General features: G+C 39.6%; 2 protein-coding genes and 1 long non-coding RNA gene across 5 annotated transcripts; 1 reads left to right on the top strand and 2 right to left on the bottom strand.

Annotated features, from left to right (window-relative positions):
- Positions 1-253: 253 nt before the first annotated feature.
- Positions 254-16,916, bottom strand: LOC149105811 (uncharacterized). Its single transcript, XM_089271808.1, has 3 exons — positions 16,665-16,916; positions 4,775-4,847; positions 254-3,894 (listed from the first exon to the last, which is right to left on the bottom strand). Exons 1-3 carry the CDS (start codon positions 16,677-16,679, stop codon positions 2,906-2,908), a joined length of 1,077 nt encoding a protein of 358 aa, XP_089127934.1. The 5' UTR covers positions 16,680-16,916; the 3' UTR covers positions 254-2,905.
- Positions 6,076-15,376, top strand: LOC149105812 (uncharacterized). Of its 3 annotated transcripts, XR_016201591.1 has the most exons (4): positions 6,076-7,252; positions 7,953-8,030; positions 9,664-10,519; positions 10,867-15,376. It is a non-coding gene; the product is annotated as an uncharacterized LOC149105812 (long non-coding RNA). The 3 variants fall into 3 exon arrangements; XR_016201590.1 differs by having other exon boundaries at positions 6,078-7,252; positions 9,664-15,376; XR_016201592.1 differs by having other exon boundaries at positions 6,078-7,252; positions 7,930-8,030; positions 9,664-15,376.
- An 855-nt stretch (positions 16,917-17,771) lies between the features above and the next one.
- Positions 17,772-26,483, bottom strand: LOC110045235 (uncharacterized). Its single transcript, XM_020750830.2, has 5 exons — positions 26,306-26,483; positions 24,795-24,860; positions 24,044-24,116; positions 23,505-23,570; positions 17,772-19,117 (listed from the first exon to the last, which is right to left on the bottom strand). The coding sequence occupies exons 2-5, from the start codon at positions 24,825-24,827 to the stop codon at positions 18,183-18,185; spliced, it is 1,107 nt and encodes a 368-aa protein (XP_020606489.2). The 5' UTR covers positions 24,828-24,860; positions 26,306-26,483; the 3' UTR covers positions 17,772-18,182.
- Positions 26,484-27,858: the final 1,375 nt, after the last annotated feature.

Below are 27,858 nucleotides of genomic sequence, written 5' to 3'. Positions count from 1 at the left end.
TGCGTCCTGCAAAAGTATATTTTGCAGGTTGCAGGTTGAAACGACTTGTTTATTTGAGTTGAAGTTGAATAAACCCCACTAAATTAAATATCAAGAAATCCTCCGTATCTTACAGAGGTACAATTCTGTGGAATTTTTTACCGATGAATGCCGAGTGGCGAACAGTGTAAACGGCTTCTCTAAGATGATCAATAATCTTACTTTGGTCAGGGACATTAGCTTTGCGAATGTATACTGCAGAAGATGACTCGACTGCCCATTGGTACACGTTTATTAGTCACATAATGTTAATAATTAGGTAAATTATTATTGCCTGCAAATTTTTATTTAAACTAGATTAGATCTTACATTGTAATTTTTTTAATTCTTATTTTGTAATTATTCTTTATTGTCTATTTACACACGACCCTACAAGCTGCAATCTTCATTACTTATCGTGCTTAAATAAAGGTTACTTACTTACTTAGTACAATAAAGGCTAACCGCAAGCAACCTAAGCTAATTTTCCGTGACAATGGGTTCACGTGAATAATCAACGTTTGAGTTACTTATACGCATAAGAGAAGTTAACTCGGGGACGCCAGTGCACAAGCGTGACAATGCAAGAGTTACTATTATTTTTTTTGTGTGTGTGAATTAAAAGCTCCTGGAGGTAGACGCATTCAGTGGACTCTTAACAGTTATGATAAGGTTAATCCAACAAGTGTGTATGGTGACGATGTACAGGGAAAAAGAAAACAACTTAAGAATTTGTTTTACATTGGGAAATGCGATATCAAGCCTACTTTTATCAAGGTTTGATTTTAACAATCGGTCCGTGACTTTGTGACTTCATTTTTTGCGACTCCACGAAACGCGATTCACGAGCGCGGGGCGTGACCACGAGCGCGAAGCGCGAGAATTTTTTTGGTCTCGCGCTCCGCACTCGTGTATCGCGTTTCGCTCTCTGCGCCGCTAATCCGCCTCTTCTGCAGGCTTAAGTGCTAGTATCTCCGACTCGTTCTTGAAATTATATTACTTAATGCAAATGATAATACATATTTTCAAGCTAAATGAGTTGATTCTGCTTTCTACTAAACACTCACTAGCAAAAGCAGGTTACATCTCTGAAAACGTAATTTTACTATCGACAAGGGCTCTTAATTTTTTCGACATCTGAACTGAGTAATAAGACGAATTTTGTGTTTCGCAAAGTGGTTATAAATGATATTTTACGTCATGAATGAAGAAAAATAAATACTCATATATTTACAGGAAAAACTCTCCCTGGTTTAAACCAAAAACCTTTAGCATACGTGTAGCCGTACCCACACCCCTCGGGAGGGGGGACTTCCATGTGAAAAGGCCAGGGATGTTCGTCGTCTCCCCTAGCTGGTATAAATCGCGGATTTCGTTTTCACGAGGAAACGTCACTATACCCGTCAAGGTATCTTTTAGGGACGAGTTTTAAAGAATCTATATTCGATGACAATGTCTTAAGCATTGTAGTTTGTCTCGTTCAGGGGTTTTATCAAAAAGTTCCGACAATTATTCCCGATCAGGGGATGATGGAAGTCCCCAGGGACCCACGCATACGCTTAACAACTCTCTACATCATTCTCGACCCCAGAGCTCTTCTCTTTTGCGCATGAAGAAAGCGAAGGGTCTGGGGTCGAGAATGCTCTCCACATCTAGTACGTACATGTTATTAATATATCTCTCGGTCAGCGCTCTGTTTTCACAGTATAGTACGGACCGCTAAAATTTAAAGCTGATTTTGTTGCCAAAATAGTTCGTGATTTATCACCGAGTGTTCTCAACTTTTATAGCGAGTACAAGTTTAAAACTTTCTTTTGCTTTAAATTGTGCTAACGACTTAACAACGATTTCAAATTGACTTGTTTTGCTGCAGACCTGCTTCAGAAATTTGAAGCCATTCTGCGTGAATTGAAATCGTTCCCGAACCCGTCAGACACACGTACAGTAGCGATTTAATAACACTTACTAAGCTCGTCTTCTCGGTCTGTACGTTACGGTAAGTTACGGATCCTCGTTTTTTAATTTCCCATCGATTTATGGCCCGCGCGCTTGGGCCACAAACCAAAGGGGAGAAAAACTCGGTCCGTAACTTAATTCACGGACCTCGAACTCAGTTAGTAAGAGGTGCGGCTTAACTCATTTTCTCGTCGCAAGCCTTCATGTTTTGCGACTCCAAGATGGCCGCCAGATCACGATCAAAATTATCCAACAATCAGCAACAGGACCGGATCCATGGTTTTTCATGGGGGGGAGGGGTGATTGGTACCTTTGGGTTGCAGAATCAATGGAGCATGTCCCCCCAGTGTTGCAATTTGAGAAGTGTAACCTGCAATCTAGCCTCCACTATTGGTCGTCTCTCATACATTTACTCTTATTTTAACCTCTCCACAACGCCACTGGCCCTGACTCCTGAAATAAACTTTCGACAATGGCTAATTAATTAACGACTGACGAACCCAGTGTATATGTTATTGTAAAGCGTCACCAAACTTGATTTGTGCCGCGCGTCGTTGGTCTCTATTTCTGCTTGAATATTGTCTCATTGATACATTTTGATCATCGTTGTTATTTATACGCTACAGTGAGCATTTTTTTAAAAAATAAGAATGTTGCACCTCCTAAAACCAAAATTTGGTGTCACATTGACGTCTTCCTCCCTTTAACGGCCACAACTGCACTGCTGTAGCTGTTAGAGGATAACGTATTTTTATAACTATTTCAGCTAGAAACAAAAATACTAACTTGTAATTACATTGAGGTACCTGACTAGAGTGTTTGCCTCTTTATTCTACCATAATATTTACCATTTTTTCAATTATTTTAATTTTGTTTTTGTTTCTCTAAATCCGCCCCTGAGCACGGCACAAACGCTTGCATTGCAGTCTACTTAAGAGACCGTCGGCGTGCAGTTAGTGAGTGCTTTGATTTTATCTATAAAAATAAACTTCATCATAACCAAACTGAACTTGCTATCAATTCCTTGTCGATGAAGTTTAAACGGATGAATGAAGTAATACTCGTTATGTGGAAAGTAAAGATGCCAGAAAAACCTGCTATCACTCACCCGAGGATCCCCTGTATCTCCTGGAATGTAGTATCCAGGAAGACGTCTAATGTTCTCATTTTGTTCTAAAAGGCGATATATTGTTGGCACAGCGATTTCAAGGAATACCTTTTGTTTATAAAACGTTTCTGAAAGAGTTGAAAACGATGTGGCGTGCTTCTGGGGAACGTATAAGAGGTCCGAGCGACCGCCAAGGCATAGCCGTGTTCCATTACCATTCTTCACAAGAGTATTTAAAAGCTGTTCTCCGTTAAGTTTCTCCTCCTTTAAGTTCATTTTCGCCACATCTTCTAAAGCTCTTCGGCAGTTGCTCAGGCCGTATTGAGAATTCCACCATCCCCAGGCGCTGCTTGCAGGTCCGTTTGCTGGACTGGACTCTGTAATATTGGCTGATTCCCAGATCTTCTCCCGGTCAAAATCCGGGAAGCTCCAATATTTCAGTATGACGTCATCGCTGATGTAAAAATAGCCCTGATAACCCGGATGTTGCCGTATTGCTCTGCCAAGACACTCGTAACCCAGAAAACCTTGAATGATATCGACCGTGAGAATGTCTGGGCTCGCTGCTTTGTCAGGCGGACCGCAGAATAACAGGTTAGGGAAGGCAGGTTTATACAGAGCAACCAGGTGAGGTATACTGTCGTACAATGGATAATTGTAGACAATAACAAGCAAGATGTCTTTGAAGGCGTCTTTTAAACAAGGCTTGGAATCCTCTTTGTTAGGCCGATGGTTGTTGTTTAGTAGGCCTGTATTTATGATTCGGTTACTGGGAGGTACGTTCACAGGAGTACGTCTTGAAAAACTGAAGCCTTAAGATGAAGTATGAAAAGAAAGAGAAACAATTGTAAATGTACATGAAAAAAAATAAAAGTTCAAGGCCTACAGTTTTAGCTAAAACTGTGGGCCCCAAATAGTTATGTCACTCTTAAAATATGTCACACCTTAATAATATTTTTACGCCTGTTTCCTAGACGCATTACCGAGCGGTTTGTATACGCAAATCCGTAGGTGTCGTTTTTTGCGAAATGCAGAATTGTATCTAGGTATATATACAGGTATACTTGATTGTATTGTTAAACTCCCTGAAGAAGTGTGCGCTAGTCACACGAAACGCGTAGGAGAAAATAAAAAAGTTTTACAACTCAAGTAGTTCGCAGACGTGCTGCTCACTGGTTTTACTTTAAAAAATTTCTTGACTTCATCACTAGCTATCGACCGGATAATGTAGAGGACGTTGAGGGCTAATTAAGCTATGATACGTGTACACAACGTTAATTTGTACTGTAGGATAGAAGTTAATAGAAGATTAAATATAATATATTAATTAAAAATACACACACCCAAACTAACTATAGAACTAAACTAGTTGGTCGGCCAACATTTACTAATTAACAATTATTCCACGAGCTCGTATTGGATATTAGATGTCATTAAAATCTGGATCATTGGATAATGCAATTCAGGAGTTTTCATTGGCTTAGCCATCATGGTATATTATGAAGCAATAAACCACCCTTTCTATTTGTTTACAGGCACAATAAAGCCACGCGGGATGTTTGGAGAACACGAGAAAAGCTTGCAAATCACGAGCCCTTAGGCTCGTGGTTTACAAGCTTTTTGAGTGGCAAAGTAGCTAGCAAAGTTCAAGTGTTAAGTCAACAAATTTCTTCTAAATTATGTCAACCTTACCTGAATACAATATTAGTATGACGATGGCGATTATGCAACCAACATACAGCTGATATCGACTTGACGAATTCTTCTGTCGGGAAAGCAACACAACATTAACCCTTCAGGTTTCAATCTCTGTTTATCAATTCCCAGATTGCTTAAAATGTGGAAATTTCTGACGGCATTATCTTAGAGAGCCTTTTGTCTTTTTGGATTTAAAATGTATACGACCGTTTTTCTTTCATTACTGTGAAACTCAGAAAACCGTGAACATTTGGATTTGATTCCAAAAGGTTAATTGTGTACTGAACCAATCACAATAAAGTTCAGGACGCGCGAGAAAACCTCACATCAAAACCATAACCAATTGTCGTTGGTGTTTGCGGTTTAGCTTTCTTAATTGTCTTTTTCCTTCGCTAAACAATATTATTCCTTAATTATTTCTGGTATTTACGGTTTTCTGAATTTGACAGTAATAATACAATATTTTTATAGACTTTATACAACAGTTACTGTAGGTCCGCAAGAAAATGCGCAGTATGAACGATTTGAATGTAAATTTCACAGCTTTAAAAATTGATATCCAACGTTACGAAATCCTGTGTTTGAAATTTGTAGTTTTGCTAGGTCCTTCCCTGAATGACTTAATTGGGTCAGGGCCTCAGATGTATGACAACACAGGATGTTCATTATATCCTCAAATTTGGAGACAACTGAGAATTCCTAAGTGTATTGACTGCATTTTTGGGTAGATTATTGACAGTAAAAAAATTTGCACGAGCAAAAGTGAGAGCTCTACTGAGAACGGAGAACGAGGAACGGGGAACGGGGAGCGGGAAACGAGAAACGGGAAACGGGAAACGGGAAACGGGGAGGGGAACGGGCAACGGGCAACGGGCAACGGGCAACGGGAGTCTGGGAATTCAAAACTGAGAATTCAAAATGGAACACAAACGAAAAGAAAAGGGAACAATTTGGGGAAAAGTGAGGAAGTGGGCCTCTTGGATCCATAGCTAATTTGACAATGTTATGACGAAATTCATCATCAATAACAGGACAGACGCAACCCTTCCCAGAGGCCGCGCTCCTTTTGGTCAGCACCAATAATCGCGACCTCTGGGCTTCCTCTGGGCGACCCTCTGGGCTGGTCCAATACCGGAAGTTCACGATTCATGGCCTTTTTGTCAAATCTGACACATCTGATAGGCTGAGAATACGAAATGAAAACTTTGCACCTGCTCAGAAAATCGGGTCGCGATTCTTGGTGCTGACCAAAAGGAGCGCGGTCTCTAGGGTGTCAATGTCTGATCACGTGACTTAATTAGTTATGCCTTGAGGCATTCTTTGGAGGTACCAGTTGATGTTGTGTCTACAACCTAATCTTAATTCTAGGACATCCTGTGCAGTTGAAAACATATTACAGTCTCAGACCCAAACTCGGCACATGGTGAAGCGTCGTTACTCAGCACAGATGGAGAATCTACAGCTCTAAACTCACAAAACTACATCAAAGGGGAGAACAAGCCGTCCCTAATTAATATAAGCGGGGTACAACGGCAGCTGACCTGGGCAAAACGACTGCCAAAACTACACTTCCACGGACACCGATAAACAAGTCTGCAAGGTTTAAACGAACTTGAAGACCTTCAACACCAGTGAAGTCTGCAATGGCAGTTTTCACCTAATCTAAACCGTCTCGTAAGTTGAACAAAAGAGACGAATTGAGCGACTCGGAGTCCTCTGATGTTTAAGACTCCGCTCATGGGGAAATGGTGGGAAATCCGTCTGAGATTTCCGAGGTCACTGACCTAATCTTTAAACCGCCGAGACTCCCAAATGTTCAAAGGCTGACGAGGATTAAGTTCTTGGCCAACTGTTCAAACTCTATCCATCCGATGTGAACAGTAAGCGAGCTAATAAAGAATTAGGCTCGCTCGTTGACAAGATGGTCAAAACGAGTTTATCTGAAGAGAAAACGAAAGAAAAACACGAAAAATACGGCCAACTTCGATCGGATCTGCGAAACATTAAACTGGTCTGTACAAGAGTATGATTCTTGTCATTAAAATCACAGATAAGCTATCAACCCTGAACTCTAAACCTGCATCTGAGAGCAATACAAAAAAAAAAAAAAAACATGTCTGCCTTTCTCAGTTCAGCTCTCACCAGGTCAATCTGAAGAGACGTGAACTTATTAAACCGGATTTAAATGAACGATGTAGACAGCTATGCAGTTCACAAACTCCGGTAACCAAACTAATATTCAGCGTCTGTGATAGAATTCTCAGAAACCAGTAAAGTTGGTGTTAAGGTGTCATCAAAACAGTCAAACCATCAAAAAAGATCAAGTTCCTGGCAACAAGTGCATCATCATGGAGGTCTTTTTTTGGAAAGCTCATGGGTCTGGAAGAGACCAACTCCAGACCACAAAGGGAAAAGGACGCCAGATCCACAGCACTAACAGTAGTTAAACCTGAAGACCACCTTAATTGTCAGGTGAGTCTTTAAGACATAGTTGACTATGAAAATAACACACCAATTGTGCCGTATGTTGCAGGTAGACTACAACAATTTCTGTCTGTAAACCAAACCATAACCTTGACAGCTTTATCCTGAGTATGATAAATGGGGTTAAAATTGAGTTTGCAGACAGTCTAAAGCAGACAGTCGTCCCCATAATAGAATATAACCTTTTTTATGGTAACTGCAGGAATTCTCGCATGCTCATCGGCTAATTTTTATTGTCAATAAGCGGACAGACGCATTAATTTATAATTTACAGTATGCGATGCATCAATGTGTGAGAGCGGGCAATTTGACAATTTGTTATTGTAAAGAACGAATCGTTATTTGTTATTGTAAAAAACGAGTTTTTCATGCGTCTGTCCTGTTATTGACAATGAATTTCGTCATACCATTGTCAAAGTCGTCTGGGGATCCACTCGGCTATCGCCTCATGGATCCACAACTTCTTCTAGGTAGCTTTTTTAATTTCAGTATCGTGCTTGGTTATTTTGCAGCTCATTTTATGGTTAACAGGCAATGAACTTATCAGTCTTCTTGATGACAGACTAATTTTCATTATTTTTCATTTCATCATTTACTGGTAAGGGATGAAATCACCAATTTTACAATTTAGGGTACATTCAACATTTAAAATTTTTGATGTTCAGTTTTCCTCCCAAACCATCTTCAGCATGTAAGCTGGTGTGAAGTCACAGTAACCAACTTTACCTAGATGGCATAAATTATGTGAAGCAGCAGGTGACATCAGGTATTTTTCTTATTTTTCTAAAATTGATTTGTCACTAAGGTGGTACCATTGTTTAGCCAAATGTAATTTTTAGGGCAACCTATTGGCACCTGCATGTAGTCTGTGCAGTGATGTCATGCGAGGAGCATCATGTTCCTTATTCCTGAGATTATATAGCCTTCCTGAAAATTGTTTCTACATGTATAGTCCTTTGCTTTTAAAGATCTTTCAAATAGTCTCTATTCATTTAAAACTTCCAGGTATGAAACACAATAGAGCCGCATACCTGTAGTTTTTTTCTACAGAGTTAAGATTTTACTTTATGCACGTTTGCAGTACAGATGATCAAAAAAACAAGAGACAATTTTTCCATAATTAGACCAGTTAACACAGAACAGTCAACCCTAAACTAAAATTACTTTAATATATAAAGCCATAATATTTAACAGTCTTGATTTGAGGCTTAATATATAATGGCCATTTATCAAGAGCTTTTATCCAGCAAATGTTTATTTATACTCCCGTAAAATCCCTAATCGGATTAACCAAGAATCACAAGGAAAATAGTACATTTACTGACTTTTTGAGTTTGGCTTAAATTATTGTGAATAAGGGGTTAACAATAAATTTGTCTCAGCAGTAAAGACACAACAAGACAAAAAAAACAAGAAATGATTTTGTTTTATTTGGTACAATACTACAGCTGTTTGTCTGAAAAACATAGCAAAAATAGAATAGCATTCTATGTTTAAGCCTAACTGAGCTTCTTTAAAGCACCAAGGATCTGGATCATTTGCTATAAACATAATGTCATCTTATAAGCTGTGCTTTCACGATCATGCTTAAATCACTGCCAAAACAAAAGATCAGCTTCTTTCAATTCTACAAGACTAGCTTCAGGAATAATTATCACTTTCCTTTGAATTAGTAAAACTAGAGCTGTAGACGTCCTCGCTTCACTTATCGCCATATTTCCTATCCTCACCCACCTTGCTTTCATGCTCTCATACCGAGGCTTACATGAGCATTCCACCATTTATGAATTTGTAAGGATATGCTTGATAAGCCCCTCACAGGAAACTGCATGTGAACACTACTTCTGTGCCAGCTGTGTATCGTAAGATCTTGTAAATCAAGCCATGAAGCATGTTCATGAGTGTATAAATTGCCTTTATCAGACTCCCAACTGAAACCAGCCACAAGAATGATCCATGTTTAAAAAAAAAAAGTCTGCTTATGAGCCAAGTGGCCCATCAGGCCGGAGTTTATCCCGGTTTCTGTAGCATGAAGCGACTAGGAGTATTTCTACTCCCCCCTGGATGGGATGCTAGTCCATCGCAGGGTTACCCCCAGCATTAAGTTCACCGGTACCTATTTATACACCTGGTTGGAGAGAGGCACTGTGAGACTAAAGTGGCATGCCCAAGAACACAACACAATGTCCCCAGCCAGGGTTCAAACCCGGACCGCTTAATCCGGAGATGAGCGCAAATAAAGGTGGGATCCAAGAGGTGCAAAACTCAGCTCAGTTATAAAGATGCAGATCACCATGTTTGTCTTCCTGCACCCCACTTGCTCTCACCCTCAGCTGGCACTGCAAACTAGCCTCTACCTGCCCCTGCTGTTATTCAGGTTCCCCATTTTTTTTTTTCAGCCCGCACCTACGGTCCCTACCTTGCAAGATGCACTTGAGGAACTGAGGTAAGGGAAAGTTTCCCCTGAAGTGAAAAAAATTGGCACTATGTATTTTAGGTCAAAACTGAAAGCCTCGAGCGATGGGAAGTCAGGTCATCTCAAGACACTGGGCAAGGTAAGTCAAGTATTGAGTCAAAGTTAAAAGGTGGTTTATGAGAACAAAATGGAACTTTCAGTTCATAATCACCCCGATTTGTTAACGATATAGCCCCTCAAGATTGTCTATGTGCCACAAGCTGAAAAGTCTAGCATTGAGGCGAGTACATGCCAGTTAAGGAGCTGGACGAAAGACTTATAGAATGTCAGGGATGTACTCGGCATAGGACAAATGGAAGTCCAACTGGTACTGTACTTTAAAAGTAAAAAGAGCAGAGGAGCATGAACCAATGATTAAGGAGGCCTTGGGTAAAGATATTGTTTTGGAGCTACCTGAAAAGCAGTCTTTGGCCATGTAAGCTGATCTACGGATGTCAAGGTTTGGCCTGAACAAACTAAGGAGGTATGCAGTACGCATCAGTTATCAGTATCACAAAAGAAACCCAACCTACCATTCAACATGCCTAGTTGATTTATGGCCTGTTATCTTTGTAGGTGGTTCAAAAACATCGGGCATCAAAATGGACAGCGAAAAATTACAGAGAAAACAAAACAAGGTTGAGATTGGTGATAATCTAGTGGCAGAGCTGACACCAATTGAACACATGGTCAAAGAAGGGGGAACACTTGTAACTAATGTCTTTTTTAAAAGCGGCCTCATGTACCTACACGGATATCTTGTTGGAACAAATGGAAGCCTTTGTGGATGAAAATACAAAGTAAGTAAATGTAACATTGATGTGAACTTATCTATAATAATCATTTTATCTATGAAAGTTACTGTTTCTGTTTTGTTTACCCCCAATATTTCTATGCTATGAATACAAATGTACCAAGTGATCGTTATGGGCAAATCGCAGTGCAAACCAGAATTTATCTGTGAAAATAGAGTCATCCCAATTGGTGAACAGCTTGATCTACTCTGGGTCACTGGACAACAAGCTTAAGTTTGATAAGAAGATGACTAAAATATGCTGGAATGTATTCCAACAGATAGTAGTGTTAAAGTGTATGAGGAACATGCTGCCATTTGAAATAAGAAACGCTATCTACTTGTCTCTTATAGTGCCACATGTTAATTACTGCACTGATTCCTGGCACTTCTGTAGTAAAAACTCTGCTACCAAGCTTGAGAGAGTAAACAAAAGAGCCATCCGTTTTGTTTTTATGGACCTACCTACAGGGATTTGCTAAAACTGTAAATAAACCAGCATTAGCTGAGCAGCGAGCTTGCAACTTCACTTCCAATGGTCTTAGCCCTGCGTGGTTGTTTGACTCAATACAACTCAGGAATTTGTGTTAATCTCCCTAACTTAGGTATTCACGACTAAGGTATACACCACGGCCTTAAACCATGGTGATACTTTGGATCCAAATAGCGTTGTCCGGGGGGTACTCCCTTATATGGGCTTTATAGGTATGTGCGGCCCTAAAAGATAGGGTTTTTCAGTCGTTGTGGTCATAAATAGGGTATCGATTTTGGCCATTTTGGTCTTAAACAGTGTATGGTTTTAGCACTTAAGTCTTGAATTGGGTATGTTTCTTGGAAGAAGCTACTTTTTCATCATTATCAATAAGACCGTCAACAAAAGCTCTTTGTAACTTATGTTTAGGGCAACTGTGCCAGCCACAACAGTCATAAATAGGGTATCAAATTTTTGGCCAGGTCATAATAGGGTAGCAAAAATCGCAGATTTTGGTCGTAAATAAGGTAAGGGTTTTGGGAAGTGGGCTGCACACTTCTACCCAACTTTTCTGGGAGTAAACCCCCCCCCCCCCCCCCGAGCATCATACACAAGTGAAGGCAAAAATCCAACCCCCAGTGTGACTCAGAGAAATGAACAATTCTGTGTGCTACTTTTTGGAGAGTGATGTATGGGAGAACAGCACTCATGAGCACTTCAGCACAATACTCAGCAATTAATTTCACAATTCAATGGCCTCTCTAGCTCAATATGTTAGAGAAAATCCACAACATGCACCTTGGAATCATAATGGTACAGAGATTGAAAGAGGGGGACAAAATTCCTTGCCTCTCATGTATAAAGGCTGTTTATGAATACAAGTCACTCCTTACGTCCTTAGCCCGCCAAAAAATGTTGTACCAAACATTCAGGTGAATCATTCACAAGAAAGCCAGGAAAGAAATACCATAAATCTGATCCGATTCATCACCTAGTTGCTGTAATGAAACTGGCCTGCTCCGTCTTTGGATATTAAAGAACAATTTTAACCTGTGTTATTTATATTACATATACTGCACCTTATATCTCTAAAATATGTAGTTGAGGTCTGCTCACAGTCACAGATTTGTTTATGTGCTCGGATAAATGGCTCCACTAAAATCTAGGTCCTCCAAATTACACAGTGCATCTAATTCAGCCAAGCATTTGAAATTGTCCCAGGGAGAGTAACTATGTCTTCTTGTTCCATCATATTTGTTTGGAATAAGTTGATGGCTCAGGTAGTCAAATTTGGGAATTTCTGGAAATAAGTCTTCTTTATAAACAGCAGATAACTTTCTTCATAATACGTTTCTGTGTAAAGTATTCTGGTCGGCTAGTCGCAACTGCCACACTGAAAAGATTTGGAACTTGACACTGTGGCTTTGTAAGATCCTCACGCAATTTATGACATTCAGCCTCTTTTCTGGACACCTTTAATCCATTTTACATCACCTACGGCAGCAGTGTTTGCTTTCTAACATTATTTAAGCAAATCAGAAACCTAGACCACCATTCTTTCCTTTTTTGCCTGATTTTCTGGTCTGGAAGACAACGCGCTCATACAAAACATTCTACCACACTGTAATTCTTGTCTGAGTCATGTGGGGGACTCTGGTGACATAATCTATTTTGAGCAACTGTGTGCAGCTCTATTATGGAGCAGTCTCCCAGACTAGATCAGATCCTCAGCCAGCTATGAAGCATCTAGAATGGATATCAGCTGCCATATGTAAACTTCTTTTAACAATTTTTTTCCTTTTCATATCTTACTTATGCATAGTTTCTATCTGTACTATTTAAATACATTTTTTTTGTTCTGATACATTTTTGGATATTTTGTAGTAATTATATAATCTTGGTTAGTTTAGTTTAATATTTATTCCCAAATGTACATTTTTACTTTGTTATTTTGTTTTCTTGGTGCACCTGTAAACTACACTGGTGCATCCTGTAGATACTGCTTATCAGGTTTATGGGATGCACCATTACCATAGCTAAGTGTGCAACTAAATAAAATAAACTCTGTCATGGCTATGTCTAATACATGCTGATTACATTGTACGATCTGAATGTGTCATATTAGAGCTGGATTGTTGAGTACACGTGGTGGCATTATCCCTGAAGACCGGCTCTCTGTCAGACTGGGAAGAGATCATGGCTAAGACTCCATGAAGGTCACATTTCAGCTCGCAAACCTGGAGAAACCGAATTCCAGTGAGAAAACGGTTGGGTTCTCAATGTTTGAGGCAAAGGAAACGCAAAATACAGTTGTAGGTTTAGGACCTCTCTCTAAAGATAAAAAGTAGCAAGGAGAACTTAAACGGACTAAGTTACAGTGAGATATCCGTCTTATTCTTAAAATGCATTGAGCAAATTGAAAAAGTATTTTTTTTTACATGAAAATGAAATGAAATGAATCAATGCTGTTGTTATTTGGTGATTATGAATTCCTGTGTAAAATCCTCAAGGCTGTGGTCTGAGAAAAATTACAAGGAGCCCAATCCTGGGTGCCCAGCACTTAAGCTGATATAAAAAAAGTATGTTTTTCCAGTTGCCCAAAGACAAGAGTTGGTTGCCTGCGGCACCCGGGGGCGCTTCTAGAACACAACCCTGATTCGTGGAATTTCTGGGGCAAGTGGTAAGAAATTAAACTTTAGGATATATCACAATTTTCTTTTTATTGTGTATTATAATGATAATCATTATGTAATAGTTTGCTTGCGCTCTATTTTATTCTAGGGCAGTTTCTCTGCTTGAAGATCTGGGTTCCTGGGTTTGTTCTTAATTTTTTTTTGATGTTGTTGTTTTTGTTTTTTTTGAACTGCCTTTGGACGATTGTGCTGACCTAGGTGCAAATTTAGCCACCAAGAATCCAACATGCTCAGGATTTGTAATATAGAACAAAACAGGAGATACTGATCAGAAACTAGTAAGATACTTATCTGCTATGACAACCAGGCTCCTATAAACAAGTTCTATACTGTCTTCTAAAACCAATGCAAACACCTGTCCTGCCTTTTCACTTTAACAACGGGAAACACTTGGCAAGCAAAGTAACGAAAGCAACACTTTTCACTTGGGAGATACTGCACAGTCGCTTAATGTCAAGAGGCAGGAATATCACAGCCACAGCTCTGTTGGAAACCACAGGTAGATTTTGTGAACAATAACAAAACTTAACAAACAATACTGAATTAATGACACAAAGAAATTATGGAAAGCCATCTTATTTAGGAGTCAAGCTACATCTGTCAAGCAATAACAGAAACTCTCATGGACAAGCAAGTGAGCAGTGTCCTTTCTGAGAAGGCCAAGTCAGAAGAATGCAAGTTCTACACATTGTTCACTCTTTAAGTGTCCCAGCGATGAGATAATTGAAGGCCGGGTTGGTGCAAAACCAAGCTAAAAGTGACGATTTTGTGTGATTTTTTTCTTCCCCAAATGTGCCTTAATTTGTGCATGTGGTTTTCAGTTTAATAGAAAACATTGCCCTGCATTTTGTTTCGCTGGTTTGCTCTTCGTTTTCGAAAACTAACGCATGAAAAAAAAAACTCGATTTTCCTGCGGCATCTTTTGGAGGTCTTTTGCTGCAAGAGAAACAACAGAAATCTTTTGGTTCGCTGAACAATGAAATCAACGAAGCGGCACTTTACCTCTAAATTAATATACTTAGGTACACGTGGTAGGCCGTTTGATTTCAATTTACTTCTTTCCATTCACAACACGAGACATCAGAACATTCACGACCTAATTCAGGAAGCAATTTCCTCAGGCAACCTTGCCTCTAAAGCTGCAGAGATGTTGGAAGACCACGTTGTCAGCTTTATTCAGTAGTGGCATTTTTCACTACGCTCCTTTGACGAACAGAGTGGACAGTGTTTTCATCATGAGTTGTGGATTTGGCTGCCACCTTTGCTAGTGTCCATCCTGCTACTGAACGTTTAAAAAGATTGCTTGAGGAGCACTTTAGGTGCAGAGATCGTTCGTCAAAAACAATGTTGAAATCTAAAACGACAAAGAGAAGCCCTGTGATTTCATGTGTAACGTGCTTGGATCCTGTAAATAATCTAAAGTAATAATAAAGTGTATTATCGTTTGTCTCACGATGTAGTCACTTGAGATGTACATCTACATCTCAAGTGACTACATCGTGAGACAAACGATAATACACTTCATTATTGCATCTACCACGATGAATGACAACAACTTTTTCCTCCACATCAACCTAAAGTACCTTGAACGTAACAGCGGAGAAAACAACGCGCATGAAAATCAATTACACAGAATTACAATTAATCAGAGCTACCCTGTGTTGTGCACTTTAACGTAAAATAAATACGCGTGACCAAATTTGTGTGTTTCTGCTGCATATTAATCCAAATAAAGGACTAGCAAACCGGAGGAAAATTCAAACATATGCGATGAAAATACTAAATAGGTAGCCTCGAGGATTTAATGGTCATTGAACATGACGGCATTTACGCACGTAATACCGTAGCCAAAAATGTTCTCGAAAAGTCGCAAAACAAAATTGTAGTAAAACACTTACCACTGATTTGGGTCCTTGAATGATGGAACTTTGTAGCACCCCAAGTAGAATCGCCCACAAAACTTCCCTTTTGTTGCAATCTTACAGTTATTGAAACCCTTTAGAAATTACAACGACACCTCTTTCTATCTGTAGGTGCCAAATAAACGCCAAAAGAATGAGTGTAGCAGGGAGTTCTGTTTCCTTCCCCAGTCACCTCCCGTACCATTTTGAATTTATTTCCCTATTGGAAGTTAGTTGTTTGTATATTCAAGAAACATTCTGTATGCGAATCTGAAAGGAATCTCTATAATTTCGCTCGTTTCGCTTGTTTCGCTGTTTTCGTTTCGCTCGTTTCGCTCGTTTCGGTGGTTTCGTTTCGCTCGTTTCGTTTCGTTGTTTCGGGCTTTTGTACATGCCGAGGAAACGTGGTCGCAACCGGAGGTTCGACTGTATCTCGATTACCTGTCAAGGGATGGTGCGCAAAAAATCGTTCACACTGTCGCGTGAGACTTCCAGGAAAAACACGCTATTATAGCACGATACAAATCAACTAGAATTGTTTCATATAGTGGTGAAAGTTTTCACAAAGGTCTCAAAGTCTCAATAAGGCTCGTATGCTAATATACAGAGTTAGCACTGAGACACTGAACAACAGTTTAAGATTATGCTGAACCTGTATCTAGAAGTGGACTAGCTTTATCGACGTAAACATCAGCCACCGTCCTTGAAGACGATTGGTCTTAATCTAAACAGCAGACATGTTGCTGAATGGATCTTCCCCTGAATACGAATTCTGAACGGGAGGGTTGGCCAAAAATAGCTTTCAAAAAACACGGAAGTTTTACAGACGGGCAAACGTTTTGAACTGAACTTCGTTCTAAAGAAATTTTCCTCTGGATGGTCAAACCTGGTGGTTAAAATAATCCTCTCAGTGCCCGGCCCTTAATAAACCCCTGAAATTTTGGTTAACAATGTATTTCCTGCTAATCAGCTTCGTTGATAGACCTGGAATGACTGAGAGCGCACCTGGTTTTAAGCTGATAATAATCATAGAGACATATTCGTACTCGGTAGAACGAATCATGAAAGTTGTGCAGTTAGCCGTACCTTAATGGCGTCCATAATTTGATCTGCTTGCCAACCAGACACGAAGTCCTTGGATGATAGCTTTTGCTCGTGTGGAAAATTTGGCCACGTTTGAATAGCGTCGCGCACAGATGACGTCAGGAGAATTTAGCCTCCGGAGTGACTCGGATAAACAAACTATTCCCAGCATGGGCTGCTTGTTTGAGAGCAACGAATGGAACAACGGCGCCCGTGAGCTCTTTAGGGCGATACTCGGCGATTAATTCCGCAATTCGATGGCCTCTCGAGCCTAAAATGTTAGAGAGAAAACCCACAACTTGCACCTTGGAATAATAATAATACAGATTTTGTGATGAAGAAAATGAGATTTGAGCGAATTTTGAAAAATTTGTCCTACGGTGTTATTATAACAGTGGGACAATTTTTTAAAAATTCGCTCAAATCTCGTTTAAACTCTCCAGAATGAGAAAAAATGACACTACTGAATGTTTAAGAGTCTTTATTCGGTAAATTACCCATACATTGAACGAATTTAATGTCAACTCCTGATCTCCATACAAACTGGCGTTGGTGTAAACTGGCGACTCGCTCGCGGGGAGTCGTAGTAATTTATACCTTGAGGCAACAATTTCGTTTGATTTGCCAGTTGGATCCCAAAATCTGCATCTTGAGAATCAAAAAAACTCCCTTTCATTTGATCATTTTGGCCACGTTCTCACCGGCTAGAGTGCTTCACGAGATTTGGTCAATCTAGCGGTAAGCTCTCTTTGAATAACAACAACGGTTGGCTGAAGGTCATTTCGTTGCGCAGACTGGAGCACGAAAAACTTGGTCGTTGTTTATAGGTGGTTGATCTAAGACGAGCCTGACGGGATAAAATGAGAACTGGAATTTGCCTATTTTTTTCCTGGGAATATGGGATTTAGGTCACTGGAACTGGGATTTATCGTTAAGGAATATATGAGTAGGTGACTGGGATCTGGGCAAAAAATAGGCTGTGAAATGGCACTTGTGCACTTCTTGGCCTGGCATGGAAAATGGGATTTATTCCCTCAACCCCATTTTAGGGCCCTTTCTAAGGTGCTTCCGTTTATGGAGTCTGCATTAAAATCTTTTCTTTTTCCTTCATTCTTTGTGCTGATTACCTCATCCAGCTATAAGTAATATATCACACACGCGAGAGCGTGCTTTACCATAATTCCAAAGACCAAGAAGAGAGTTGAAAATAGGACAAACCGTGCGGTACTTTTGACGAGTTTGGATATGTTTGGAAATGTGTTGACAACTGTCTTGAGTGTTTGATATATCTTCTCAAAATAGAAAATAAAATTAAGGAGAAATCTGGAGACGAAATCATAAAAGATTTTGTTGGTAAAGTTCAGATCCAAGCAGTGTCACGATTATGATTTCGTTTGTTTAAACTTCACTAATTAGTGACAACATTGAAAGGCAGTTCATTTGTTTAATTTACAAAATCCTTTTTTTGATTTCTATATGGCTGTTTATACTGTGAGTTTGTGTTAGGACAAAACTATTAGACTAGCAGTTCGTGATCGCTTTGACCTTCTCCAAGAGAATAAACTTGAACATAGCTAAATTAAACTTGGTGTCGAGTTCATCTCGATGGAGTTTAAAAGGATGAATAAAGCAGAGGTCGTCGTTCGATAAGTAAACATACCACAAGAACCTGCCATCACTAGTTTCAGGGTCGTTTTTGCCCCCAGGGATGTAAGATCCAGGTAGGAGGCCGATGTTTTCGTTCCGTTCCAGAAAACGATTGATAGTGGGTACGGCGATTTCTAGAAAAACTTTCTGTTTGAAAAACGTTTCTGAAATAACTGCGAACAGGTTGGCGTGCTTTCGAGGAATGTACAGAACGTCCGAGCGACCGCCAAAGCATCGCAATGTCCCATTGCTGTTTTTCAAAAGAGTATTTAATAGAAATGTTGCGTTAAATGTTTCGGAAGCGTGGATATTCGATACGTCTTTACAAGCCCTTTGACAACTTTTCAAACCGTACGGAGTGTTCAGCCAGTACCACTGAGTGCTCGCAGGCTCGTTAACCGGATACGAAATAATCGAATAAGATTCCCAGATCATCTCCCGGTCAAAATCCGGGAAGTTCCAGTATTTCAGTATGACGTCATCGCTGATGTACAAATATCCCTGATGACCCGGATGTTGCCGTATTGCCCTGCCAAGACACTCGTAACCTAGGAAACCTTTGATGATGTCGACCGTGAGAATGTCTGGGCGCGTTGTATTGTGGGGTGGACCGCAGAATAACAGATGCGGGAAAGCAGGTTGATACAGAGCAACAAGATGAGGTATACTGTCGTAGAATGGATAATTGAAGACAATAACAAGCAAGATGTCTTTGAAGGCGTCTTTTAAACAAGTTCCATCTTCTTTGCCAAGCTGACGGCTTTTATTTTCAAGTTTGTCCACCGTAAAATTTCTAGAGAAAGTGAAACCTTCAGATAAAAGAACAAAAAAACAGAATTGAAAATAAACGAAATAAGTTAATTTTGTGAAGATATTTATTATTTACCTATTGATTTTACAATAACAGGTAATCTGTGCGCAGCTTAAAGAGTTCAAAACGTCCCTATATAGGTAAAGCTACAATTCGTCTTTTCAATTATTTTCGAAAGGGAAAAACCAGGAGCAGGTCCAGATGAGGAAGATAAAATAAAGAGAGGTGAATTCAAATCTAGATAATATAGAAGATGGACTCTCGAAGGAGAAGTTAATTCTTTAAAAAAGAGGCGTACTTGTAAATAAATCCTTGTCCTTAAGCCTACAGCGTCTTAGAATCCATCCAGAAATTCTGTTGGGTTACCATCCGTTGAGGCAAGAACGACACCGCCGATATACGTTTTTTGGGGCGCGATACAGTATTTTGCTGGTCAGCGGTACACCCTAACAAAACTACAAAATGCCTGCAACTTTTACATTATCTTCGCAGCGAGCCTTATCGACAGTCAAAAAGATACAAAACTTAGAGCGCACACTGTAAACTTAGCTTTTAAACTCCGCTCATTTGTTGGATAGTTCTCAGTTAATATTATATATTGTGCCAAAGCCAAACTGAACTTGCACACGGTGTGAAATTGTTGTTGTTTCGTGAGAGTTCATGCTCGTAAGCGGCGAGCCAGTGGCAATTTACGTTACGATGTGCGCTAAGGCTAAAACTAGGCAGCTTTTGTGTTGCTGTAACGGTGTTCTGAGGAAATCAACTTCTCAAGTTTGTTGAATTGATGGGCTTTAACTGTATGAATCGGTATGTAAACGGCATTTCGATCACATTCGTCGGGAAGACATGCTCGTGTTCGATTGGGGGCACTCACGTAAGTAAACACGGTCATCCTGTCCTCACTCGGTATCACCGAATTATAGACCAAGTTGGCCGAAATCGAAGCAGTACTTCCTATAAATCTTGGACACGTTGGTGTAACAAGTGTAGGACTGAATCCCCAAAAGGGTTCAAAATCTGGCCTCAACTCGAGGAAGAATTCACCAAGGTATGTTTTATCATAAAATATCCAATTTTAATCATACTGTACTTCAGGAAGCTTGAGGATGGCGAAAATAAAATTTTAAATTTTCATGTTTATTATTGTTTCTTTGTTCCTTGTCATAATTTCGAATTGTTGCAGTTCTGTATTTTGCCTATAGCGCCTCTAAAGTGTGAAAATTATTTTAAACTAGTTACATAGCTATTAGAGTTAAGAAAAAAAAGCTATTTAGCTATTAGAAAAAGCCACAAGAAGTACATGACATCTGATTATCTAAAGATGGCAGAAGACATGGAATACAAAGCTGTTTAAAGGATAATTAAAAATACATGCATATGTTATTGTAAGACAATAAAAATACCATAAAATCTGGGTAATGACAACTTCCAGTTAAAACTCAATAAATGAATTTCATTTTTAGTTATTAATAGGCTATCCCCCCTGTATTCACACAACAATCTTCTGATTATAAGGCCTCCCAGACAATTTCTGACCACATTACCTTAGAGCCTGAGACTCTGTATAACTTTCTAAAATTAATATTTGTTTACATATTACTATTATCTGGATTTCCCAATAGAAAACTTCTTCTATTGTACATTTTTTTCTATTCTGGCTCAGCAAAAGTCCTTTTAGATACTGTCCATGGATGATTTCCACAACATCAATGCTGTAAAAACACCAACTCAGAGAACACTGACCAATGCTCTCCATATGGCAACTACTTGACTTTCATTTAGTGTCTTTAGAGACTTCTAGGCCGACGGGCAAAGAAAAATTCACCCTTGGGCTCAAAATGAGGCTCAAAATGAAACCCTTTGACAGTGGTTATGTCATAGGTCATTCACTTGAAAGACGTGGGTAAGAGTAGCCAGGCTGAAAACGAAGGAAAAAAGAAAAGGAAATGCCTAAGGACTGTGCAGCTAAATGACTAGGATGTGTTTTGAGTCTCTTAATTTACAGGGGACAGGAGCAGGACGAACAAGGGTGGGAGTCAAGAGATAGAGGTATGGGAAGTGGGAGAACAGGGTATGGGAAGTGGGAGGTTCTGACTCCACTGTCCCTTCCCCCACTTGATGCAGTACCTTGTCCCTAAGTAAAAGGTAAAGTCTGCATAGAGCCAAGTGGCCCATCAGGCCAGGCTTATCTTGGTTTCTGTAGCATGAACCGACTAGGAGTATTTCTATTACCCCCTGGATAGGATGCTAGTTGATCACAGAGTTACCCCCAGGATTAAATTCACCAGTACCCATATGTACACCTTTGTGGAGAGAGGCACTGTGAGAGTAAAAGTGTCTTGCCCAAAAACACAACACAATGTCCTTGACCAGGGCTCGAACACGGACCGCTCGATCCATTGCTGAGCGCACTAACCACAAGGCCACCGCACCTCCCACCTTGTCCCTTAGGCCTAACCTTAACCCTAAACCTAAAAAAAAGGAGTCTGTAGATTTCAGTCAACTTTACCTCTTTTATCACTTGTGTATTTGAGACAATTTCTAATTTCCTCGCTTTCTGCCATTCAGTTTACTGTACCAAAGCCTGATTTTAAGTGATTCACAACTACTGACAGAACTTGTTTTTGCAACTTACAACTTCAGACTTTGCACAAAATTTCTCACTGGAGAAGAGCAATGTTGTAGAACTTAAGTGATGAACTAAATGTAATAAATATTAATTTGTAAGAAATGTATCTGTTCTTTAATACATGCTTTTGTGTCTAGTATCTGAGTTAGATGCAGCAAAGATATATTACCAATGGTTTGACGACGACAGTAAGCCAATTCAGAGACACAGTGGCATAAACAAACCCACTTGTTAGCTAATTTATCACAGGAAAAAAATAAATACATATAATTACATATATATAATTTATTGCCATCAGGTGCTATAATGTCTTGTAATAAAGTGGTTACAAGTTAAGTAAGAATCTTACAGAAGGGAGGATGATACAATATTATTACTAAGGGGATCATAATTAATTTCATATTGATTCAAAGCATGTGATCTGTACATGTATGATTGCAATGTAAAAATTATTTTGTAGTGATTGAACAAAGCTCATGTGAATTAAATTAAATGAAAGGAAAAACAACAACAGTCAATTATTTATATCAGTTGATACAATGCACATGTAAGATAGGGAAATAGAAATCGAAAAGCTTCAAATGACTGAGTAAACAAAATAAACTAGTGGGTTTCATTGACGAGTTGATTACTGCCTCTCTGAAATGTTGAATGTCTTCAGCATCAAAAGAAGTGAAACTTGACCACATTCCATGTGGAAGCGGTTTCTTGTAAAAAATACAGGTGTTTGGGCATTTTAAAATATTTAGTTACATGTGCATACATGTACAAGGAAACGGTCTTGAAAATTTCCATGTACTATCAACATTTAATCGATGTAAACAAAAAAGACCTCAAGCAAGGAAAAATTGTCAATGAACCGAACATATTGAGCGGTCTTGAATGTTTTCAGTATTTCTAGCGTTCACTGCGGCCAACAAATCACAATATTTTCGATTTCTACTCCCTTCGCAAACGCCACCATTATATGAATGTCGGCTTAAACAATCTTTAATGATACAGAAATATCTTGTGAATGAAATGAACAAACGTAACAAATGTTTTATTTTGACAGCAAACGACAGGTACAGAAAATTTATTTCACCCGTTCCAAAAGGCGCAGAAAGTCAGAAAGGTGATAGAAACGCCAAAACGCCAGTCTTTAAAGACAAATTCTTATCAAAGTTTCTTGGACGCGTTGCGAAACATAATCTCAATGAACAAGCACCACACGTCGGCGCAAAGTGAGTGTGAATAAAACGGTCCCGACTTACATGTAGTACCTTAACCATTTCGCGCAAATTACACTTGAAATCCAACCAGTCTTCAAAATCCTTGCAAAACCTGTATACAGGACCAATCTTCTGCTTTGCTGGATACCCATCGTTGATTTTGACAATTCTGAGGCGAGGGCGGCTGAAGCAACACGATCCACGCTTCGTCCGCTCGAGCTGGCTCGAGTCAGCAAACTACACATTACTCCACACAAAATGACTCCCCTGTACCACTATTCTTTACGAACATTGCTTGAGTATTAAAAACCCATTTAAGGGCGTCAAGCTCACCAATAACGAGAAGTATCAAGGATATTTTCAACCTTAAAACGAAGCAAAACACCGATCTCAGAGAACTGATCGATCGAAGGACAACACAGCCCGATGGTGATGACCACTGACCAGTTACTGTGACGTCAAAAAACGTATTTCCGCGGTGTCGGCAAGAACTTATTACTTTAATTGAAGACATTTGGACTTGTAAGTGAGCTGTGAAAGCTTACCATGTATTACATGTCTTTCTCCTTCCAAATTTTGCTTCAAGATTGTCGATCCCCACGGTATGTTTGCTAAAAGATGAATAAATTCACATATAAATAACTTTACAAACGCCATCGTTTTGCTTCTCTAAACTAAAATTCTGTTGCGTGTGCCTGTAAACGGCGAAACCTTTCAATTAGCCACTAATCGAGAAAAAAGCACTCGCCGAAAGTCGTGAGGGCATTGCACGTAAGGTGTAAATCACGTGCTGTGTTTGCTTGTTTGTAAGTCCAAGATATGAGAGGAAATCAGAGGAAATTTGTAAATGTCTTTCGAGTCTGCTAAGCGGTCTTATTTTTGGATCTTTACTGTCATGTGTGGGTGGTAAGCCGAGGGGAGTAATGAAATTTCGTCATGTTGTCTTTCTAAACACAGGTTTTCTCCAGTTATGCGTCACGCGCAACCTCCCTGCTTCACGGCACGTGTCACGCGCTCATTTGTGCCCAAAACATGCGTCACGCACACCTATTTCATCACTCGTCACTAAAGAGAAAGCCCTTACCTGAGTAAAAGACCAAGATCACAATAACTATTATGAATACGAGATACCAATGATATTGGCTGGAGATGTTCTTCTGTAGGCAAAGAAAATATCGGCACAGTTACCATTATGTTAAGAAGTAATGCTCCTAGTTTCTTAAATACTAGAAACCGAGATAAGTTCGAGCAGTATGGGTCTACTTTGTCGCTATAAAGATTCCATGGAGATGTTATTTACGAGCTGGGGGAGTATATTTGGTATCCGGCCATTAATACATTATTTTAATTTTGTTTCATTCGTCAAATCTATTTTTCTCCCATTAATTTCAAACTAACTACTCTTCCATCCCTTTTTCTACTATCATAAAAATTTGCAAGCACTATCCCCAATGCAGGCTACTTTTTGAGCCTTCGTTCCTTGTCGGAGGATGACAACCGGAGTCCCAAAACGGAAGGGGGCGTGGAGACGAGCTTAAGAGGAATGAAGAATCATAGGAAAAGCTCTCAGACCTCTACGGGACCTTCACCTTGCAATTATGTCAGCATGTTTAGAATGCATGAAACTTCAATGGGATAATCTCACCTGCTAGAAGGCGAGATCTCGAATACAGGTTATATAGTTGTGCACCGTCCAAACGGGTATATTTAAAATACTTCAAGGGAAATAGAGACAAGTTAATTTTTGTTGGTGTCATTATATGAATGAAAACTTTCTTCGAACGCGGGTGTCCAAAGTTAGCACAATTTCATGATCTCAGTTTTTACTTACTTACCGTAAATCCATGTCTGTGGCCCAGCCGCATCATAACATTTTATTATAGCATAAGATAACTCACCTACTGAGCGAAAACAGTTTCAAATCACCATTTTGAATGTAACCAAGCCAAAGTGAACTAACCAGGGGAAGGGCCATGCTTTTCGTAAACTTTCAAAAACAATTCTGGTCATTCTCGTCCCGAGAGGCCGTGATCGTTTTGGTCAGCAACCAAGAAGCGCGAGTCTTAGTGACTGACCAAAAGGATCGCGGCTTCTTAGGACAAAAATGAACCTTAACAGGTACCAAAGGAGCAGGTGCTGGTTTAGAGTCTCTTGTGGCTTGCTTTCAAAAGAGGACCCAAAAAGGTATAACGATATTTAGCGACTGTGGAAATGTCAAATGGAGCGACGCAATTTTCAATCCTTTAAAGGCAACTGGGGCATATCATACTGGGCTATATTCCACCTAGCCTGTGAACAGGCTCCTGATTGGGTTATAATCGGCGAGTGAAGCGAGCAAATAGCGGTCTGTGGAGGATAAAATGAACCTCATGCTCAGCCTCACCACTATTCAATCCCTCAGGCTGGAGGAATGTGAAAACAAAATGAATCGTGTTTAGGATGGGCGCGAGTAATTTTGTTTTATTCCTGTTTAATATTGAATCAAGTTATTATTCTAATAATTCAAAAATCACCCAGGGCTAGGTTAGCGGGTACATTTAATATTTTATAAGGCAAACAAAGCACGCTATTGTTTATTGGTAAAAGGAAAACTGGTCCACGAGGGATGGAAGATTCTGCTTAACTATGATTGGCCCTTTGAGCGGTCTGAAATTTGCAAGAAGGACTGCTCATAAAGTCTATTCACTTATTTCCTTCTTGTTTTCAAGTAAAATCGTTTGCTACTTACATAATTTGAAACATGCTATCCTTCGTGCTCCGCGGGTTCAACTTGTTAGAATGTGGCCTTGAAGTACTTTGTTGTGCGTTTAATAAAAATTAATTATTTATTTATCAGTTAAGTCGTAAAAGAAATCTTTATTGACCTAGCCTGGGCGGCTCTTATTGGAAAAAAACTGTTAGTCTGCTATGCTAGAATATGGACCGAGTCAAAGGTAAAGAAAAAGAATAATTTGACCAATCTCGATACGAAATTATTTTGCTTTGTGACATCTAGCACACACAAATGGTCTTGATTTCCCGAATAACGTTCGTTTTAAGATCTGCAAGATTTCGGCCCAAATTAACCTACTGTACTGTTAAAAAATAACTCTGGAACGGCGGTAAGGGCCATAAGATAGATCTATTGGTTTGATAACTCTTATACAGACTCCGGCCGATCCGTGTTCGATTTATATCCGATTTTATAGACTTCGTTTCCTGCTCGGGTTTGTACGCTGTTCATAAATCCACCAGACAAGACAATCAACAAAGCCAGCTTTTAACTACAACTATTAAAGTGACATGATTAAATTGCGGCTATAAAAGGATATCCATGAAATAAGTATTAAACAGTCACATAACAAACCTGATCTTTCTCGTGTAACGTCTCGGATGAGAAGTCATTACAATGGTTCTTCGGTAATGATTAAATAGGCCATTTCTGACGGTTACCTTGTGCCTCTCTTTCAAAACGAGTCCGAGCGCTGAACCTTTCATATAAAAAGGAGTTTGATTTACATGAAAGTAAACCTGCAGGTGGAACTCATTTTCATATGAAAGGCTTCGCACACAGACTCGTTTTGACGCAGAGGTAAAAGGCGAATCGGAAGTTGTCTATCCAAACTTCATTCACTGTGTAATTTCCAGGCGTGTCACTGGCTGATATTAAACGCGTGATACATCCGTACTTCGTACATCACAGGGTAACTATCCATAAAAGAGTCGACCTCGGTGGTGCGCTGAAGACCGTATATATTACCACTTCATTTAGTCGTCATCAATTCAACCTTTAATTTTATTATGCATGGTCAGGAGAGCTTTGTGAGGCAGAAAAGCTGGCATTCATAATTGTGCTGAGCTGTTCTCTTTTTGGTGGCAATCTGTTATTCAATGATCATAAGACTGTCTCCGCCATTGGGCAAAATGCTAGAGATGGGGGTTCTATCTTGCTCAGTCGGGATCGCCAGCTGTGTCCCGCAAACAAAATAGCATTGTACACGGTTGTAAAGATTGACCTTTTATGCGTTTATCTGACAAACTCCGAGGCAACAGGTTGACACGGGGTCTCAATGTACGGAAAATGAATTCAGGACGAACTTTGACACACATCAATGCGAACATCAGTAAAACTTCCAGAAGGATTTTTTAAGAGATTTACTGCCATGTCGCATTCACTTGGGTACATGCGCTTTGTGCTTCTAGCTCACTGAAACACACCTTTTTTTAATTATTGAATGGGACTGTTGAATTCAAGTGAGAAGCAATGTGTATGAAATACACTGGCTTCAGTTCTATACTGCATGAATTGATCGTGTTCGCGACTTAAAGTTCTCTATGATAATGAGGGGAATTTAGTAGTAGTTTTAGTCACAAACTGTACTAACTTGCAATTGGCTAAAGCAAATACTCAAATGGCCAAAAGAACAGGCAATTTAGGGAATAGTTGAGGGGAGAGCAAACAGTAATTGACGGTATTTTTTCCAAGACTTAAGGAGAGAATTTGAAAAGGTCTGACCGACTTCTTCAATTTGAGACAAAAACCTCAGGGTAATGTTGCCATTTGAAATAGCTTCAGTGCAGTAGAATATACTTTGTACCAAAGCTAGGCCATTATCGTAGGTTGCCCCGTAGGTTTAATAGTACAGAATTATTTTCTCATTCTCTGAAAATGCATCAAATGTTTTCCGTCCACACTACGAAAACGCGCGCAACAATCACTGATCATTTTGGATTTATGTTTGAGGAAAATTCGCTCAGGGAAATCACTTTATTATCGTGACGCCATTGTTTTCAAAGTGTTATCCGTCCACACGAAAACGAAAAGCCGGTGTTTTCAAATTCCTCCGCTTTGAAGAGCGTTTTCGAAAAGCCCCGTTTTCGTGACGGATTGGCGTGGACGGTATGTCAAACCGTAGAAAT

The sequence above is a fragment of the Orbicella faveolata genome, unplaced genomic scaffold (assembly GCF_042242905.1).
Source record: "Orbicella faveolata isolate gen_17 unplaced genomic scaffold, um_ofav_v1 contig_34, whole genome shotgun sequence".
NCBI classification, from domain to species: Eukaryota; Metazoa; Cnidaria; class Anthozoa; order Scleractinia; family Merulinidae; genus Orbicella; species Orbicella faveolata.
The sequence above is the reverse complement of the archived record's forward strand: the minus strand, read 5'-3'. Positions and strand labels throughout refer to the sequence as shown.